Below are 14,657 nucleotides of genomic sequence, written 5' to 3' on the forward strand. Positions count from 1 at the left end.
TACTAACTCGCTCAGAAGTTAGATCGTAAGAATTTGATGAGGAAGTAGCAAAAGAAAGAAAACTGCTTTTGATGGACTATATTTTGGAGACTGCGTGTTCGCAAGAGATCAATATTGCTATATTTAGCTATCGAAGGTATACAGAATGTGGTGATCGAATGAATGATATAATTCAAGCTTTGATTATATTGTAACATAAATAAGATTAGTAATAAAGATCCTCGACTTGATATTCTGTAACGTCTTTGTCGTCTATTGAAGATCTATTTCAGTAAATGATTCTTATTTCGCGAATCCACATTTATTGAGTTGAGACGTTTAATACTTTATTTAATTACTTTTCAATTGTAATTCATCAACCATGTGCTTCATATCAAGAGAAGGACCTCGTTTATCAAGTATGAAAAAACCATTACACATCATATGCAATAATATAACACTCAAGGTATAAATGAATATATATATGAAATAATATGTATAGAATCAATGTGTCAATTTAATTGTTCAAAAGCATATCTCTCAGAAGACTACGATCTTCGAATTCCAAGGATTAATCAGAATATTAACGAAAATATGATATTATGAGAAGTACAGAAAGTAATCTCAATGCTTCATCAAATCTACTCAATAAAGAATCCTTGTTTATCAATATTGACACACCAATTCTTGTTTGAAGGAATATAATTGTCGCTCGCTAGAATGTATCCGGGCTTATCGTTCCTTATAAGGAAAAGAACGCCAGTGAAATTACGCAACAACACGTAACCGGATACCTTATTATCTAATCGCTTAAAAATACTATAAATTGAAATATTTACAAGACAAAACGCTTGACCAAATTGTCCTTTGAGGAACAGAATTCAATACATCGTTATTATGGAACGAAAGGTTCAATACGCAGTTGTTATGAAACGAAAGTTCGATCAGATAGTTGAATTTAGGATAAATGACCGTTAATCACGTAGCAATCAAACGACAAAGAATGTTATAAATACTTGTAGATTTACTGAGCTCAGTATCGTTACCGTTGCACAATGACAAAATTGAATGGCCGACTTTATTTCATCAAGGAAGAAATCCTTGTTTCCATTGACTCGAACGTCTGAATTGATAAAAAGGATATTGCGTCCTTTTTCCGGTACTAGATGTAGATCTAGCGAGCTTTCCATTGACTCGAACGTCTGAATAATAAAAAGGATATTGCGTCCTTTTTCCGGTACTAGATGTAGATCTAGCGAGCTTTCCATTGACTCGAACGTCTGAATAATAAAAAGGATATTGCGTCCTTTTTCCTGTACTAGATGTAGATCTAGCGAGCTTCACGAAAACTAAGTTTCCGTTCTCAATGTAAACTGAGAATGAAAATGTTACCTGAATTGATGACTCGTCACGCTTACGTTCTTTGAATAGTGGTCATCACGACCCAATACTTTGTAATACCCTCTCAAGGCATCTCTAGATCCCGATAGATCTTTCTCGATTCGATAGTAATGGCCGCCGCCCTTTTGGAACTGCGACGGGCGTTCGTGACGGTATTCTCTTTCTCTAGTGAATCCGGCGATTCGTTCTTTATGTCGTCGAAATACGAAACGATCCTTCCTTTAAAACTGTGCAGGAGGTTATTACTTATAATTCTCGTTTGTAACAGAGAAACAGGATCGTATTGCAAAGACGTGGTTCGCTTACTACTTAGCGACCGGTCTCAAAATCACAAAGCGACTCGACTCTACTGACGATGTGACTTCTCGGATTGCCCGGACACGAATGCCGCTCGTGGCCTCGCAGGCACGTACACGCACGCCCGAACCTGCGCTGCCACGCCACCTCGAACGCTTTTGACTTCCGGCAGCCACGCGGCTTGCCGCACGCGCGCTTATTCAACTCAGGTGAAGCGGTAGCGTTAGCTACCACGGTCGCCATCTACCGATCTCTATATTACCGACGAACACACAATCTCCCAGATACCTGCTTTATCCTTGACATATTTTACCTTATGTTTAAACAATCGAATTCCCTCCGTCTAATGCCTCTCTCGCATTATCGTCTATTAGAAGGACGCGTCCCGAAAGGCAAGAACAGTAACTTTATAACTTACATGAACCAATCTTCTATTGGGAGGGAATTCAAAAATAGTAAATGTTGTAAATGGTTACCTGTTAATCTACTCCTATTGTCAGTCATTATATTTCCAGCTTTGGAAAATAATCGTTCGCTGGGAACGGAAGTGGCGATAATACTCAAGTATTTCATCGCTATGTCTTGTAGTGCCGAATGTGGGTGCTTGCTCCAGTATTTCAGTGGATCCTCTTCCAGAGTAATCGGTGCTTGATTCAAGTAATATCTGAGGTCATCGGGCATCGCATTATTGTCACGATTGGCAATCCGTCTCGATTGATTGTCAGTCACAAGACTGTCATGAAACGCCCAAAAGTCGTCTCGTTTGGCAGTGGACAATCCAGCACACACGTTTTGACCATATGATTGTTGTCTAGTCGCATTAATCATTCTTGTGATTTTGTCTATAGCACGAGAACACGCAATTTTATCAAAGAAGTGAATATTTTTGAATCTTGGATCGCAAATAGTGGCTATGGCTAAAGGCGTATTCTTTTCTATATGCTCAAATCGTTTCATTAACTGTTTCGTTAATTCTTGTTTGAAATGTTTACCTATTTCTGTACTCGGGTTTGACGATGCCAATTTGTTTTTAATAGTATGTACAATAGGTATAGCTTTACTTGCGGTCAGGTAAGTTTCGCCGCATATAATATGTGTCGCATCTTCAAATGGTTTCAATAATTCTGCGAACTCTTTTGTCGTCTGCAATTCCGAAGCACTTAGCATTGGTGGTGCTGATGGTGATTGTAATAAAATTGGACTGATTATATCAGCCAATTCGATAAATCGGTCAAGCATGTTCTTCGTTGAATTCCATCGCGTATCTACGTTCTGGATCAATTTAAGGGTTGATTTCCTCCGTAATTCATCTGCAGCGGGCACTGAATGCTTGAAATACGTTACGATTGTTTTGATCTTTTTGCATAATGAGATTACAATAGGGTCATCCTTAATAATATTTCCTGGTACTAAATTTAGCGAATGAGCAAAACATGCCAAATATTTTTCGACGCCAAATGCATCCTGGATCGCTTTTTTCATGTTAGCTGCGTTGTCAGCCACCACTATGGCTATATTTTCTTTATTTATTCGCCAGTCTGCAATAATCTGCAATAGCCAAGTTTCAATATTTTCAGCTATGTGTCTCTCTGCCAGTTCGGTCACACCGATTGTAACAGATTTATGCTGTTCGCTAGATACATAATAAGCTGTTACGCCCAAAAAACTTTTGGTGTTCAGCGTGTCCGTCCATATGTCGGTAGTGAGGGATAAATATCGAACTTCCGAAAGACGAGTTTTGATCATGTCTGATAAAAACTCATACTTTCCCTCCATAAGAGTCGTTATTGTTGTCCTACAAGGAATTTTGTACAATGGTGAGGCGCATCGCATGAATGTTCGGAAGCCTTCCTTTTCCACCGTAGAAAACGGCAAATTATCCTTTGCGATCATATATAGGAGTTTATTGGTAATATCAGCAGCCTTCGATCCCCCGTCTAGAAGAGAAATAAAAATTTATAACTAAAATTGTTAGAAACGTAGTTTACTTTGATATTTAGAATCAAACGCAACTAATTAAAAGGAGAGATTAAAATTGAAAAGTGTATTGCAAAAAAATATATTCTGCATGGTGAATATACACTTAGATAAGTAGAATAAAAATAAAAATATCTATATTTAATGTACCCAGTGAAAACAATCTAGTCAAAATGATGTCAAAATGAGTAATCAAAGGATTGTACACGTCATATTATGATAATGTTTCTGTACCATGAGTCGCAATAAATCCTTAAAAATCAAATAGTCTGTCAATGCTTGATGTCTCAGGAAACACCGGATCCCAAAAGCCTTTAAAATTTTTTTATATATATTATGTAAAAAGTTATATATTATAAAAAAGTTATAATAAAATAAAATATTATACCGTCTGGTGTATTTGGTCGCTCATATTTGTGTCGATGTCGCGAGCATTGATTCTTTCGTTTTTGTAGTTTTTCGTTTGATAATGACAGACTCTTGTAATACTAAAAATCAAGTATTATAAATTACTTTTTTATGAGAAAAATATATTTACTTATTCATATTTATATTTATTTTATTTATATTTATATTTTTTATTTATATTTATTTATATTTATTTATTTATATCCCGTAACTATATTGTTAATATTGTTCTTACTTCTCTGCATTCCCAACAATCCCAGCCGTTTAACTTTGCTCTGTCAGCTTTACATCGCATGTTAAGCTGATGCTCTGAAATGTCCTTTCTTAGAACTTATGTTAACTTTATCTTTTAATGTTTTAACATTTTCCATTTGCGTAGAAGTATGTTTAGGCGAAGGACATAATGAAAAATTTAAACGTTTTACGGGCATTATATTAGCTGCCTTATGTTTATCTATACTTGAGGATATCTTTTTATTATTCTTGACTGTATAAGATGCAAGTAGAGTATGTTTCATCATCAGTTTCTTCTTTAAACTGGAAGTAATTGGTGTAAAGATCATCGATGGACTTTTATTTAGCTGTTTATTTCCGTCGGTATTGTTGTGCGATTTAATAGGGCTTATATCATCTAATTCCAATAATGGGATACTGTCGCTTTCTTGCACATTAGCGTTATGTTGCGACATCATTTCATCCTTTGTTTTACAAGGTGTATCAACTGTCATTTAAGATGAAAAATGGTTACAAAATCCCATATACATATATAATAATTAATCGATATACCGAATTTCACTGGGTAATAATAAATAAAAAATATTTTAAGGCTCCTGGTCCCTGAGCCGAGAACTCCGCGTTGACGGCGACGTACCGTCGCGGTAGAAATAAGAACTCTCTCCAATGGAGAATTCTGTTCTCTGTAACATGTTGACAACCTATTTTGTTTCGCGTTTAATTTCTTTATTATTTACTCTGTACTTGTGCTATAACGTTTAACGTATTCGTGAAACTCGTAAAATTGTCCGAAAAGTAAGATTTGCAAGAAATACATATGCGGAAGGAACATTCTCCACTCCTTTCGATAGTCGTCAAACGGCTTGTTTTTCCGTATGTTTAGGCTTCGTTTTATGGCTGTTTGTTTATTGTCGAGAGAAAAGGATAGGTTCCGGACAATTTTAGAAGTGTTCTGAAACGATCTATAGTGATTTTTTTATTGAAATGTCTTTTTATTTCGGAATAAAACGCAAAACAAAATAGGGGTTATTTCTTGCCTCGATAGCAAGAATTCAATATGGCTGCGGTGACTACCCAGGAGCCTTAAACGACATCGTTAAAATATTTACTAATAAAAACTGCATACCCATAAATAATTTCTGTTTTTGAAAAGCCACGTCAATCCTAGATTGTTTCGTCTTTTTTGGAGTCTTTGACACAAAGGAAGATGTTGATGCCTTTGAAATCTCTGAATATATTGAAGTGGTCGATGATCGAGTCGTTTGAGAATCAGGATCATCTACGATCTCGAGCTCGTCGTCCGTCTCGGTATGTTCTTGAGACTAAAATCAACATAATAAAAAATATACTTACAATATTGTTTAATTTTATAATCACAAGATAGTGATCAAACAAATTGTACAAAAGTTCTATTTGATTGATCAATGTAATAGTAATTCTACTACTAAAGGGGGAATTGATCTGATTCTACCTAAAGAGCCTCTAGGAGAGAGAGGCGTCAACAGGTCATGTGACCAGCCCTCCGTGATTGGCTGGCAACAATATGTAGTAAGGTGGACATTGCAAGATTGCGAGGTGAAGAGAAGTTAGATCTCTTCTGTGCTCTTCTGCATTGGCGTCGCAATCTCGCAATGTGTTACTACATCTTACTACATATTGTTGCCAGCCAATTACGGAGGGCTGGTCACATCAATCCGTTGGCGCCTCTCTCTCTCTCCAGTCTCTCCTAGAGGCTCTCTAATTGTACCAAAACACATCATTATGCATGATACGTCAAAATTTGAATAATCTTTTATACAAAATGTGTTATATTACCGTATTATTTTTTTTTCTTTTTGATGCTACTTTATCTCCAGGAGGGGTATTTTCTTTCTGAAGCTGCATTTTCAAAATATCAGGATGTGAGCGTTTAAGATGAAAACGTAAATTCGTGGTGTTTCCCGCAGTTTTTACAGTCTTCAAGCAAGTTGAACATATTCCGCCTTCAGTACATTTTATGAAAGACCTCCAAATGTCGCTTTTGGGACGAGACACTGTGAAATGTAAAATTGAAAAATTCGTGTTTATCTTTTCAGTGATAGAACACAATAAAAATATTCAATACTATAGATAATGTTATTAGTGAAAGTTAAATGGATATAACAATATTTAAAGAAATAAAGAATAGTGTGTTATGCATGCGTACTTTTGTAGAATGTCAACGAAGACGAAGTTTTGGGTTAAGTGCTGGATAACGTGGACGATACTGACGATAGCTCTCTTTCTCTACTTCCCACACTTAATTACTTATACGGTTAACTTAATTTTGACGTAGCAATCATGCACGTCTGTAAAATTATTAAAAACAAAAACACTCAGAAATAATGAAAACTCACGAATGAAAGTATGAGATATCTCAGTAAAAAAGTGTGCAAGTAAAAACTTGCACATTGCTTCCTCATAGTTTTTAAGTGTCCAAGTAGAAACCTGGACATTGCTTCCTCTATGAGAAAGCCTGTTTTTTAATGCATAATTACTAGTAGATATTTATTAATTTGGCTTCCTCATAGAGGAAGCAATGTGCAGGTTTCTACTTGCACACTTAAAAACTATGAGGAAACAATGTGCAAGTTTCTACTTGCACACTCTTTTTTATTGTGATAAAACTTTATTGCAACTAATATCTGTTATACTCTTACAAAAATCAATTAAATAATTAATGTTTTTACTAAAAAGATCCCTACTAATTGCGGATATATCTTATTTCCATTTTGTTCAATACCAACCTTCTTTTAATAATACTCTATATAAAATTACATGTACATCTTATACACTTTTTAAGCAGAAATTGGTAATTCCTTCACCGATCCTCACCAAATTCAAGAAAAAACTGAAGAATATAACAGAATTAGAAATAACACGATATCAAAATTTGCGGAAGTTAAAGCTACCAGACATTTTTCAAAAATTCAGTTTTGTATAAAGAAAGAACCTTTTTACCGATTATCGCCAAATTTAATACCAACTTTCTTTTAATGATACTTTATACAAAATTACATGTACATATCTTATACATGTAACTTTTTAAGCAAAAATCGGTAACCTTCACCGATCCTCGCCAATTCAATACCTTTTTTAAGTGATATTTTATCCATCAAGTAACTTGCACATTTCTTAAGCAAAAATCATTACACATTTTTAAAGCAGGAATTGGTAACCCTCTCACCGATCCTCCCCAAACTCAGAACAACCTCCCTTTAATAATACTCTATATATAGAGATATTACATGTATAACTTGTCCACTTTTTAGGCAAAAATCGGTAACTCCTTCACCGATCCTCAAAAAATTCAAAATTTTATAAAGAAAGAATCCTTTTACCGATTATCGCCAAATTCAAAATACCAACCTTTTTTTAATGATACTCTATATAAAATTACATATACAACTTATACATGTAATTTTTTGAGCAGAAATCGGAAACTCCTTCATCAATCTTCGCCAAATTTTAAAGAATTATATATGAAATAGGGGTAGAAAGGACTGAAGAATATAATAAAATTAGAAATAGCCCAATATTTCAAAATTTACAAAAGTTAGAGCAACCACGGACATTAAATTCGCACATACACACACATACGGACATTTTTTTAAATGCAATTTTTCGACGTTTTAGAACACTGAACATATTAGCATCAAAAACTCAAAAAACAATTCTTTCTTTGGTCTCTTCTACCCCTATTTAACATATAAATTCTTTTTAATTCGGTTGATTAGACCCAACTTTATACAAAATATAAGGTTTATATACGAAAACAAAGCTTCCTCTATGAGAAAGCAAAAAAAATCAATCATGCATATTATTCAATTTGTACTCTACTCACCTGGTAAACAATTGGAACACTTGAAATTCTCAAGAATTGCAGAATAAATGTCTGCATAGACAAAGACGCCCGCCGGGAGAGGCTCTCGGTGGTAGCTGATTGCACGGAAGTGACTGATATCTTTGGTCTCTTCTACCCCTATTTAACATATAAATTCTTTTTAATTCGGTTGATTAGACCCAACTTTATACGAAATATAAGGTTTATATACGAAAACAAAGCTTCCTCTATGAGAAAGCAAAAAAAAATCAATCATGCATATTATTCAATTTGTACTCTACTCACCTGGTAGATAAACAATTGGAACACTTGAAATTCTCAAGAATTGCAGAATAAATGTCTGCATAGACAAAGACGCCCGCCGGGAGAGGTTCTCGGTGGTAGCTGATTGCACCGAAGTGACTGATATCTCGGCACACAGCTATGGCACTCAACGACTTCTTTTTCTTCATCGAAATCAATGCAGACAGTCGAATTGCGCGACGGAGACGGATAACGGTCAACGCGGGTACACGCTGCAGACTGCACGCAAGTTGACGCGGCGCAAGTTCCGCGAGACGCGAGCGAAGGCACGAACCTAGAGATAGGAACCTTAATATTTATCGCAATATTTTAATGTCTAATAAATTTTTCTTCCGGCAAAATACGTCCGCGCACGTTGAGCAAATATGGCAGTATGGCTGATGGCAATGAACGACGTAGGCGACGTAGGCGCAGATGGCAGATGCGTCGATTGCGAAGCAAATAACTATTCGATATTCGGGATCTAGTATCGATACATGTAAATATCGTTGGCTGAAATATCGATACAAAATATCGATATTTTAGCTACAAAGTATCGATATTCGCAATATCGATACAGTATCGCACATCCCTACCACTTTACTCCCTTCTTTGTCAGGCGGGTGAGCGGGGTGGCCACCGTCAAGAAGTTTGCGACGAATCGCCGGTACCAGGAGGCCATGCCCAAGAATTGGCGTACCTTGCGTACGGTGGTCGGCGCCGGCCATCGGGCCACGGCGCTCACCTTGTCCGGGTCGGTTTGGAGGCCGTAGCGATCCACGATGTGGCCCAAGTATCGGAGTTGGTCTCGGCAGAAATGGCACTTTTCCGGATTTAGGCGGAGCTTAGCTTCCCTGAGGCGGCGGAACACCTCGGCCAGTAATCGGAGGTGCTCTTCAAAGGTGCGGCTGACCACAATAATGTAGTCCAAGTATACGAGGACGTATCGTGCGAGGTCCGGTCCCAGTATCTCGTCGAGTAGCCTCTGGAAGGTGGCTGGTGCGGAATGGAGGCCAAACGGCATTACCCGGAACTGCATAAGGCCTCTTCCCGGTACGGTAAAAGCGGTGACTGGCCGACTTTCGGGCGTTAGTGGTATCTGCCAGTATCCGTTCTTTAGGTCCAGTGTAGACAGATAACGGGCTCCCCGGAGTTTATCCAAGGTGGCCATGACTTGTGGCAGGGGGTACGCGTCCTTTTCTGTGACTTCGTTCACTTGCCGAAAGTCGATGCAGAATCGGTACGTCCCGTCCTTTTTTCGGACCAGCACAATGGGCGAACTCCAAGCTCCGTGGGAAGGCTCAATCACGCCTTCTCGTTCCATCTTTTCTACCTCTCGGTCGATGACTGCCTGCATGGCCGGGTTCCTTGGTCGGTACCGTTGCTTGATGGGTCGGTCGGTCTTGACCCGGATACGGTGTGATATTCGGTCGGTCGGGCCGCGGAGGCCCTCAAATAGGGCGAGTTCCCTAGCTAGGAACTCCTGGAGGCGACGTTCCTCGTCGGGGATTTAGGAGGCCAGTCCCTGGGCTACGGCTCCGCATTCGGAGGTCTGCGCAGTCTTGCGTGGTGCGGTGGCCCGCAGCACGATCCCCGTTCGGGCCCACAGGTCCACGCCGATGAGTACGGCGCCCTGTAGCGATGGCATAATTAGGAAGTCGTGCTCGAGCATCTTCCGGCCAATCTTCACCGGGAGCGTCATGGTCCCGGGTATCGTGGTTGAACCTCCGTCTACCAGGTGGACGGAGCTCGTGCCCTGTCGGATCGGGAATCCGAGGCTCTCCGCGTAGCGGGCGGTATCCGTATTAATAAAGGACACCTCGGAACCGGTATCGATCAACGCTCGCATAGCGCGGTGTCGTATGCGGACGGAGATGTGCGGCCGCGGTTGGTAGGTTACTCGGACGGCGGCGGGGTCCGGGTGGCGGCGGTTTCGCCCCCGGCCCGTGCGGCGTTTCCCGGCGTCGGGTGACAATCGCGGGTGAGGACGCCGTCCTTGCCGCATCGGGAGCAGAACTTCTTGGCTGGCCGCTTGCATTCTAACCAAGTGTGCCCGCGTTGTTTACATCGCCAGCAGCACTCCTCCCGGTTGTACGTTGTACTGGCGACGGACGGAGTAGCGGCCGGAGCTTTTCGTTCTGCCTTTTGCTCGCGGTTTTGCTTTTCAATAGCTTCGTATTCCGCGGCGCGTGCGTGCAGGTCCCCCAGACTGGTAACGTCATTCAGTCGGATGTAATATTTATACTCGGGGCTCATATTGTCGTAGAGCCGTTCGAGTTGTTCGTCCGCCGAAAATCCTCCGGCTCGTCGCATGCTCGTAAGGAGAGACGTCGCGTACTTGTGGAAGGGCTCGTCAGGTTTTTGAAACCGCCCCTGGATCTTTCGCGACAGCTGCGCGCGGTACCGCCGGGGTAAGAACTGGTTGCGGAAATCTCTTTGAAAATCCTCCCAAGAGTCCCATGAGGCCTGACTATTCCGGTACCAGAGGAGAGTATCCCCTCGTAGCAGCTCTGGTAGTCCCAATAGAAGCTGGTCTCCGGAGTACCCGTATCCTTGGCGCAACTCCTCCACTTGTTCTAGGAACGCGAGTGGGTCCTTTCCGTCGAAGTGGTATCACCACTTCCGGATCTGATCCATGACGGGTTAGCGTCCACAAAATCTCGGAGTCTGTGTCGCAGGGTATCGATCGTGCCGCTGGAGTCGATCTCTAGTCTTTCTAGTTCGGCCGCCAGCTCGGCCTTCGATAATTGATAAATCCAGCTCTTCATGAATTAGGTGGGAACGAACCAGTGTCTCACGGATCAGGTCCCTGTTCGGGCACCATGTAACGGTCGCGTTTTCCCGCACGGATTAGCTCGCCGGGCCAGGATGAGAAAACGTGGAGACACTGGTTGGTTTCACAAATCTTTATTGCTTGTTCTCTATTTGGCAATACAAAATGATGGAGGGTGTGAGTGTATATGCGTGGGTGTGTGTTGCTCTTCTGAGCCGCTGTGTACGTGTGCGGGGTGAACTTGCGGACAAGAGACGGAGGCGCGGTTGCCTTGAATTCGCGGACAAGTACTTATCGCTAGACTTATAACTACGCGGACGGATTCGCGAAGGTACGGTTGCCTTATGCGGACGGTCAGGTGGCCAAGAGCTCACTCGGGGGCACCCGAGTGAGCGGCCCGTACACCGGGGGCACCCGGCTTGAAGACGGGGGCACCTGTCTTCCGTACGGCGGAAAGGGTCGGGGGCGCCCGACCCAGAGGCAGGAGAGGGCAGGTAAACCAACCGGGGGCACCCGGCTGGGGAGACCCGTACTCTTGGGGCACCCGGCTGGGGAGGCCCGTACTCTGGGGGCACCCAGGTGAGAACGGGGGCACCCGTTCTCTGCACGGAGGACTAGGTTGGGGGCACCCAACCTGGTTAAGCGGTCTCGGAGAGTGGTCGTGTCGGGAGCAGGAGCTGGACAGGACTGGTGAGTCACCAGTGGTGACTCGAGTCGGCTCGAGTCCCCTATTTATACCCCGAGTGAGAGCGGTGGGGGCTGCCCCACCGCCCGGGCACAGGAACACGTGCGCCGCGACGCTGGGCACGTGTTAGATGGCCATCAGGGCCGTAGCGCTAGTGACGAATACGCGTATCGTCACAACCGTATACAATATAGAAAGAAATAAAAAAGTTGAGAAGACCTTCGTTATTTGTTAGGCAATTGAGCCGAGCACTTTGGGGAGTGCACAAATTGATGAATAGAGCTGTAGTGTTAGAAAGATGTAAAAATAGATTGCCAAATCGATCCCCGAGAAAGCCACTGACACCAGTAAAAAAGGCTGTTTTAAGAAGTATGTATAAGGCTGAAATCCCATGGTGCGGAATGGAAGTGCGGAATAGAGAATGCGTCATAGACACAGCCAATCAGAGCTATGCCGCAGTGTTTACGATTTTTTCTGCATGCGTTCGTGGCGCAGTTGCGTTAAAGATTTGCGTCATAGAGCCATAACCTTAGTATTTGATCTGTGTATTTGAGTGCCTAACCTAAATAATCATACTTGAAGTTAAACCAGTTAATTTTTTTTATATTTGATAAAGTAAGTGGAAGTATTCTTAATAAAATGGATGAATGTGAGTCTAATCAAATACGTGATAATGTAAGTAAAAATGTAAGTGAAATTATTCACATATTATTTTAACATATTAAGATGTAGATTAAGCAATTATTTTTTGTAGTATTATCGCTGCTTTTACTGCAATTTTTGGCTGCCGAAAGAAAATTTTAATTACATGACCCATTCATGTTTCGCGCACATGGATTTGAAAAATGAAAGTTTATATGTAGATGAAAAAAATCGTTTATTAAAAGGTTAGTTTTATGTTTTGCTAAATACAATTTGATCGAAATTTGATACTACATTATTATATATGCATACATAACAAATATCATAAATATATGTTATACAATTTGTTTTTAAATTGTAGGTAAATTAAACTGTGCTGAAAATCCTTCAGAGACAATGCCTGAGGAGGAGGAATTACTACAAGAATCTGAAGTACATCATAATGATGTTGATGTAGATGAAGATGACCAAATGGAAGATAGTTACGATGATCCACCAGAAAAGAAAAGATTTCGAGGCAAGCAAGACAGGCGTTGGCTCGAAGCTGATGAAATTTTAATTACTGCAGTTCAGATGAGACCTTGTTTGTGGAATCACACAATAGATGTAAAAAAGAGAACTACATTAAAAGTTCGTGATGCATGGTGTGACGTTTTGAAAGAACTAAAAGGTAAGTAAAAAATAAACATTAAAATTTTTTTGTTATTGAAAACTTATCTATACATTTCATGAATAAGAAATATATTTTCAGATTATAAATTCACTGTAGAAGATGTGAAAAAGCGTTGGAGAAACCTACGAGACTCTTTCAATAAAGCAAAGAAGAAGAAAAATACATACTTACGTAGTGGTTCAGCAGCACCTACAACAAGTGATGATAGTACTTTTCGACATTATGATAACATGTTGTTTTTAATTGATAAACTGAAGTCCAGGCCGTAAGTGTAAAAACTATAAATAATAATTTGTTAAATAATAGACAAAATATTTTATAAAATAATTATTTTATTTTTTAGCACAACAAGTAATATTTTACCAATGTCACATTCATGTGACTCAAATGAAGCTCCTTTAATTTCCACTGCTTCAGATATTAATGAAATTGAAGAATCGATGATAGACAATGACTCTTTGAGTACATCAGGAATCAATAGCAATATTTCTGGAAACAATAGCTTCATCGACCACACTAAACGTAATTTCGCATGACATTTTTTAAAACTATGTATTTACATTGCCCGTTTTTCAGGAAGTGACACAGGCGACACAGTAGGTTCGTTCGCATCACATGCCTCAACATGCTTCTTTTCACTCCAATGCGATCCTATTGGATAATTTGGATAAAAGCTCCAATACGATCGCATTGGAGTGAAAAGAAGCATGTTGGGGCATGCGACGCAAACAAACCAAGTGTAACATTGTCGCTTGCTGAAAACAGGCATTATGAGCATTTAGTTTTAATGTACATATTTATAATATTTTTATCAAGTTTTAGGGCCTATCCAGACAAACTTGCATAGACGCATAACCATATGCATAAGAAATTTGATTGTTCCATAAACGTGCATAACGCAAATTCAACCAGTCGAATTTCTTATGCGTATGATTATGCGTCTATGCAAGTTTGTCTGGATAGTCCCTTATGCTTAATATTTATATGTTATGTTTTAGGTCCAAAGAATAAACATGAAGACAATGAATTTCAGAAGCAGTTAGTTAACATTATATCGGAGTGTAATAAACCTGATAATGGATTTTTACTTCATTTGGGTGACATTTTACAAAGATTGCCGTACAAAGAAAGAAGAACTCTTGAAAAAGAAATTTTAGATTTAGCTTACAAAGCGGAAGAAAGAGCACAACTTACTTCATAATTTAATACTCATTCATCACTGATCCTGGTTGAAAATATTGAACTGGTTATTTTCAATCGCGACATTAAAATTATATTTATGATAGGACTTGTGATTTAAAGTATATAATATATATTTATAACATTTTTTATAAACGATTATTTTCAATAAAACCTATAATTTCCTACATGTTTTCTTATTTATTTCAATTAATTACATAGAAAATATTGTTAAATACATTAAATAATAGTATTTTAATATTAA

The 14,657-nt window shown here is 39.7% G+C and overlaps 1 protein-coding gene across 4 annotated transcripts; it reads left to right on the forward strand.

The window, feature by feature from the left end:
* Positions 1-12,354: 12,354 nt before the first annotated feature.
* Positions 12,355-14,520, forward strand: LOC139777763 (uncharacterized). 4 transcript variants are annotated; one of them, XM_071715365.1, is made up of 5 exons: positions 12,355-12,513; positions 12,932-13,210; positions 13,292-13,478; positions 13,557-13,735; positions 14,212-14,520. In XM_071715365.1, exons 2-5 carry the CDS (start codon positions 12,937-12,939, stop codon positions 14,412-14,414), a joined length of 843 nt encoding a protein of 280 aa, XP_071571466.1. In that variant the 5' UTR covers positions 12,355-12,513; positions 12,932-12,936; the 3' UTR covers positions 14,415-14,520. The 4 variants fall into 4 exon arrangements, with proteins under 4 accessions (XP_071571466.1, XP_071571464.1, XP_071571465.1 ...); XM_071715363.1 differs by having other exon boundaries at positions 12,460-12,573; positions 12,902-13,210; positions 14,212-14,515; XM_071715364.1 differs by having other exon boundaries at positions 12,493-12,585; positions 12,902-13,210; positions 14,212-14,517.
* Positions 14,521-14,657: the final 137 nt, after the last annotated feature.

This window comes from Temnothorax nylanderi, unplaced genomic scaffold, assembly GCF_030848795.1.
Source record: "Temnothorax nylanderi isolate EJ_2023f unplaced genomic scaffold, tnyl_v1.0 TNYL_tig0161_pilon, whole genome shotgun sequence".
In the NCBI taxonomy this organism is placed as follows: Eukaryota; Metazoa; Arthropoda; class Insecta; order Hymenoptera; family Formicidae; genus Temnothorax; species Temnothorax nylanderi.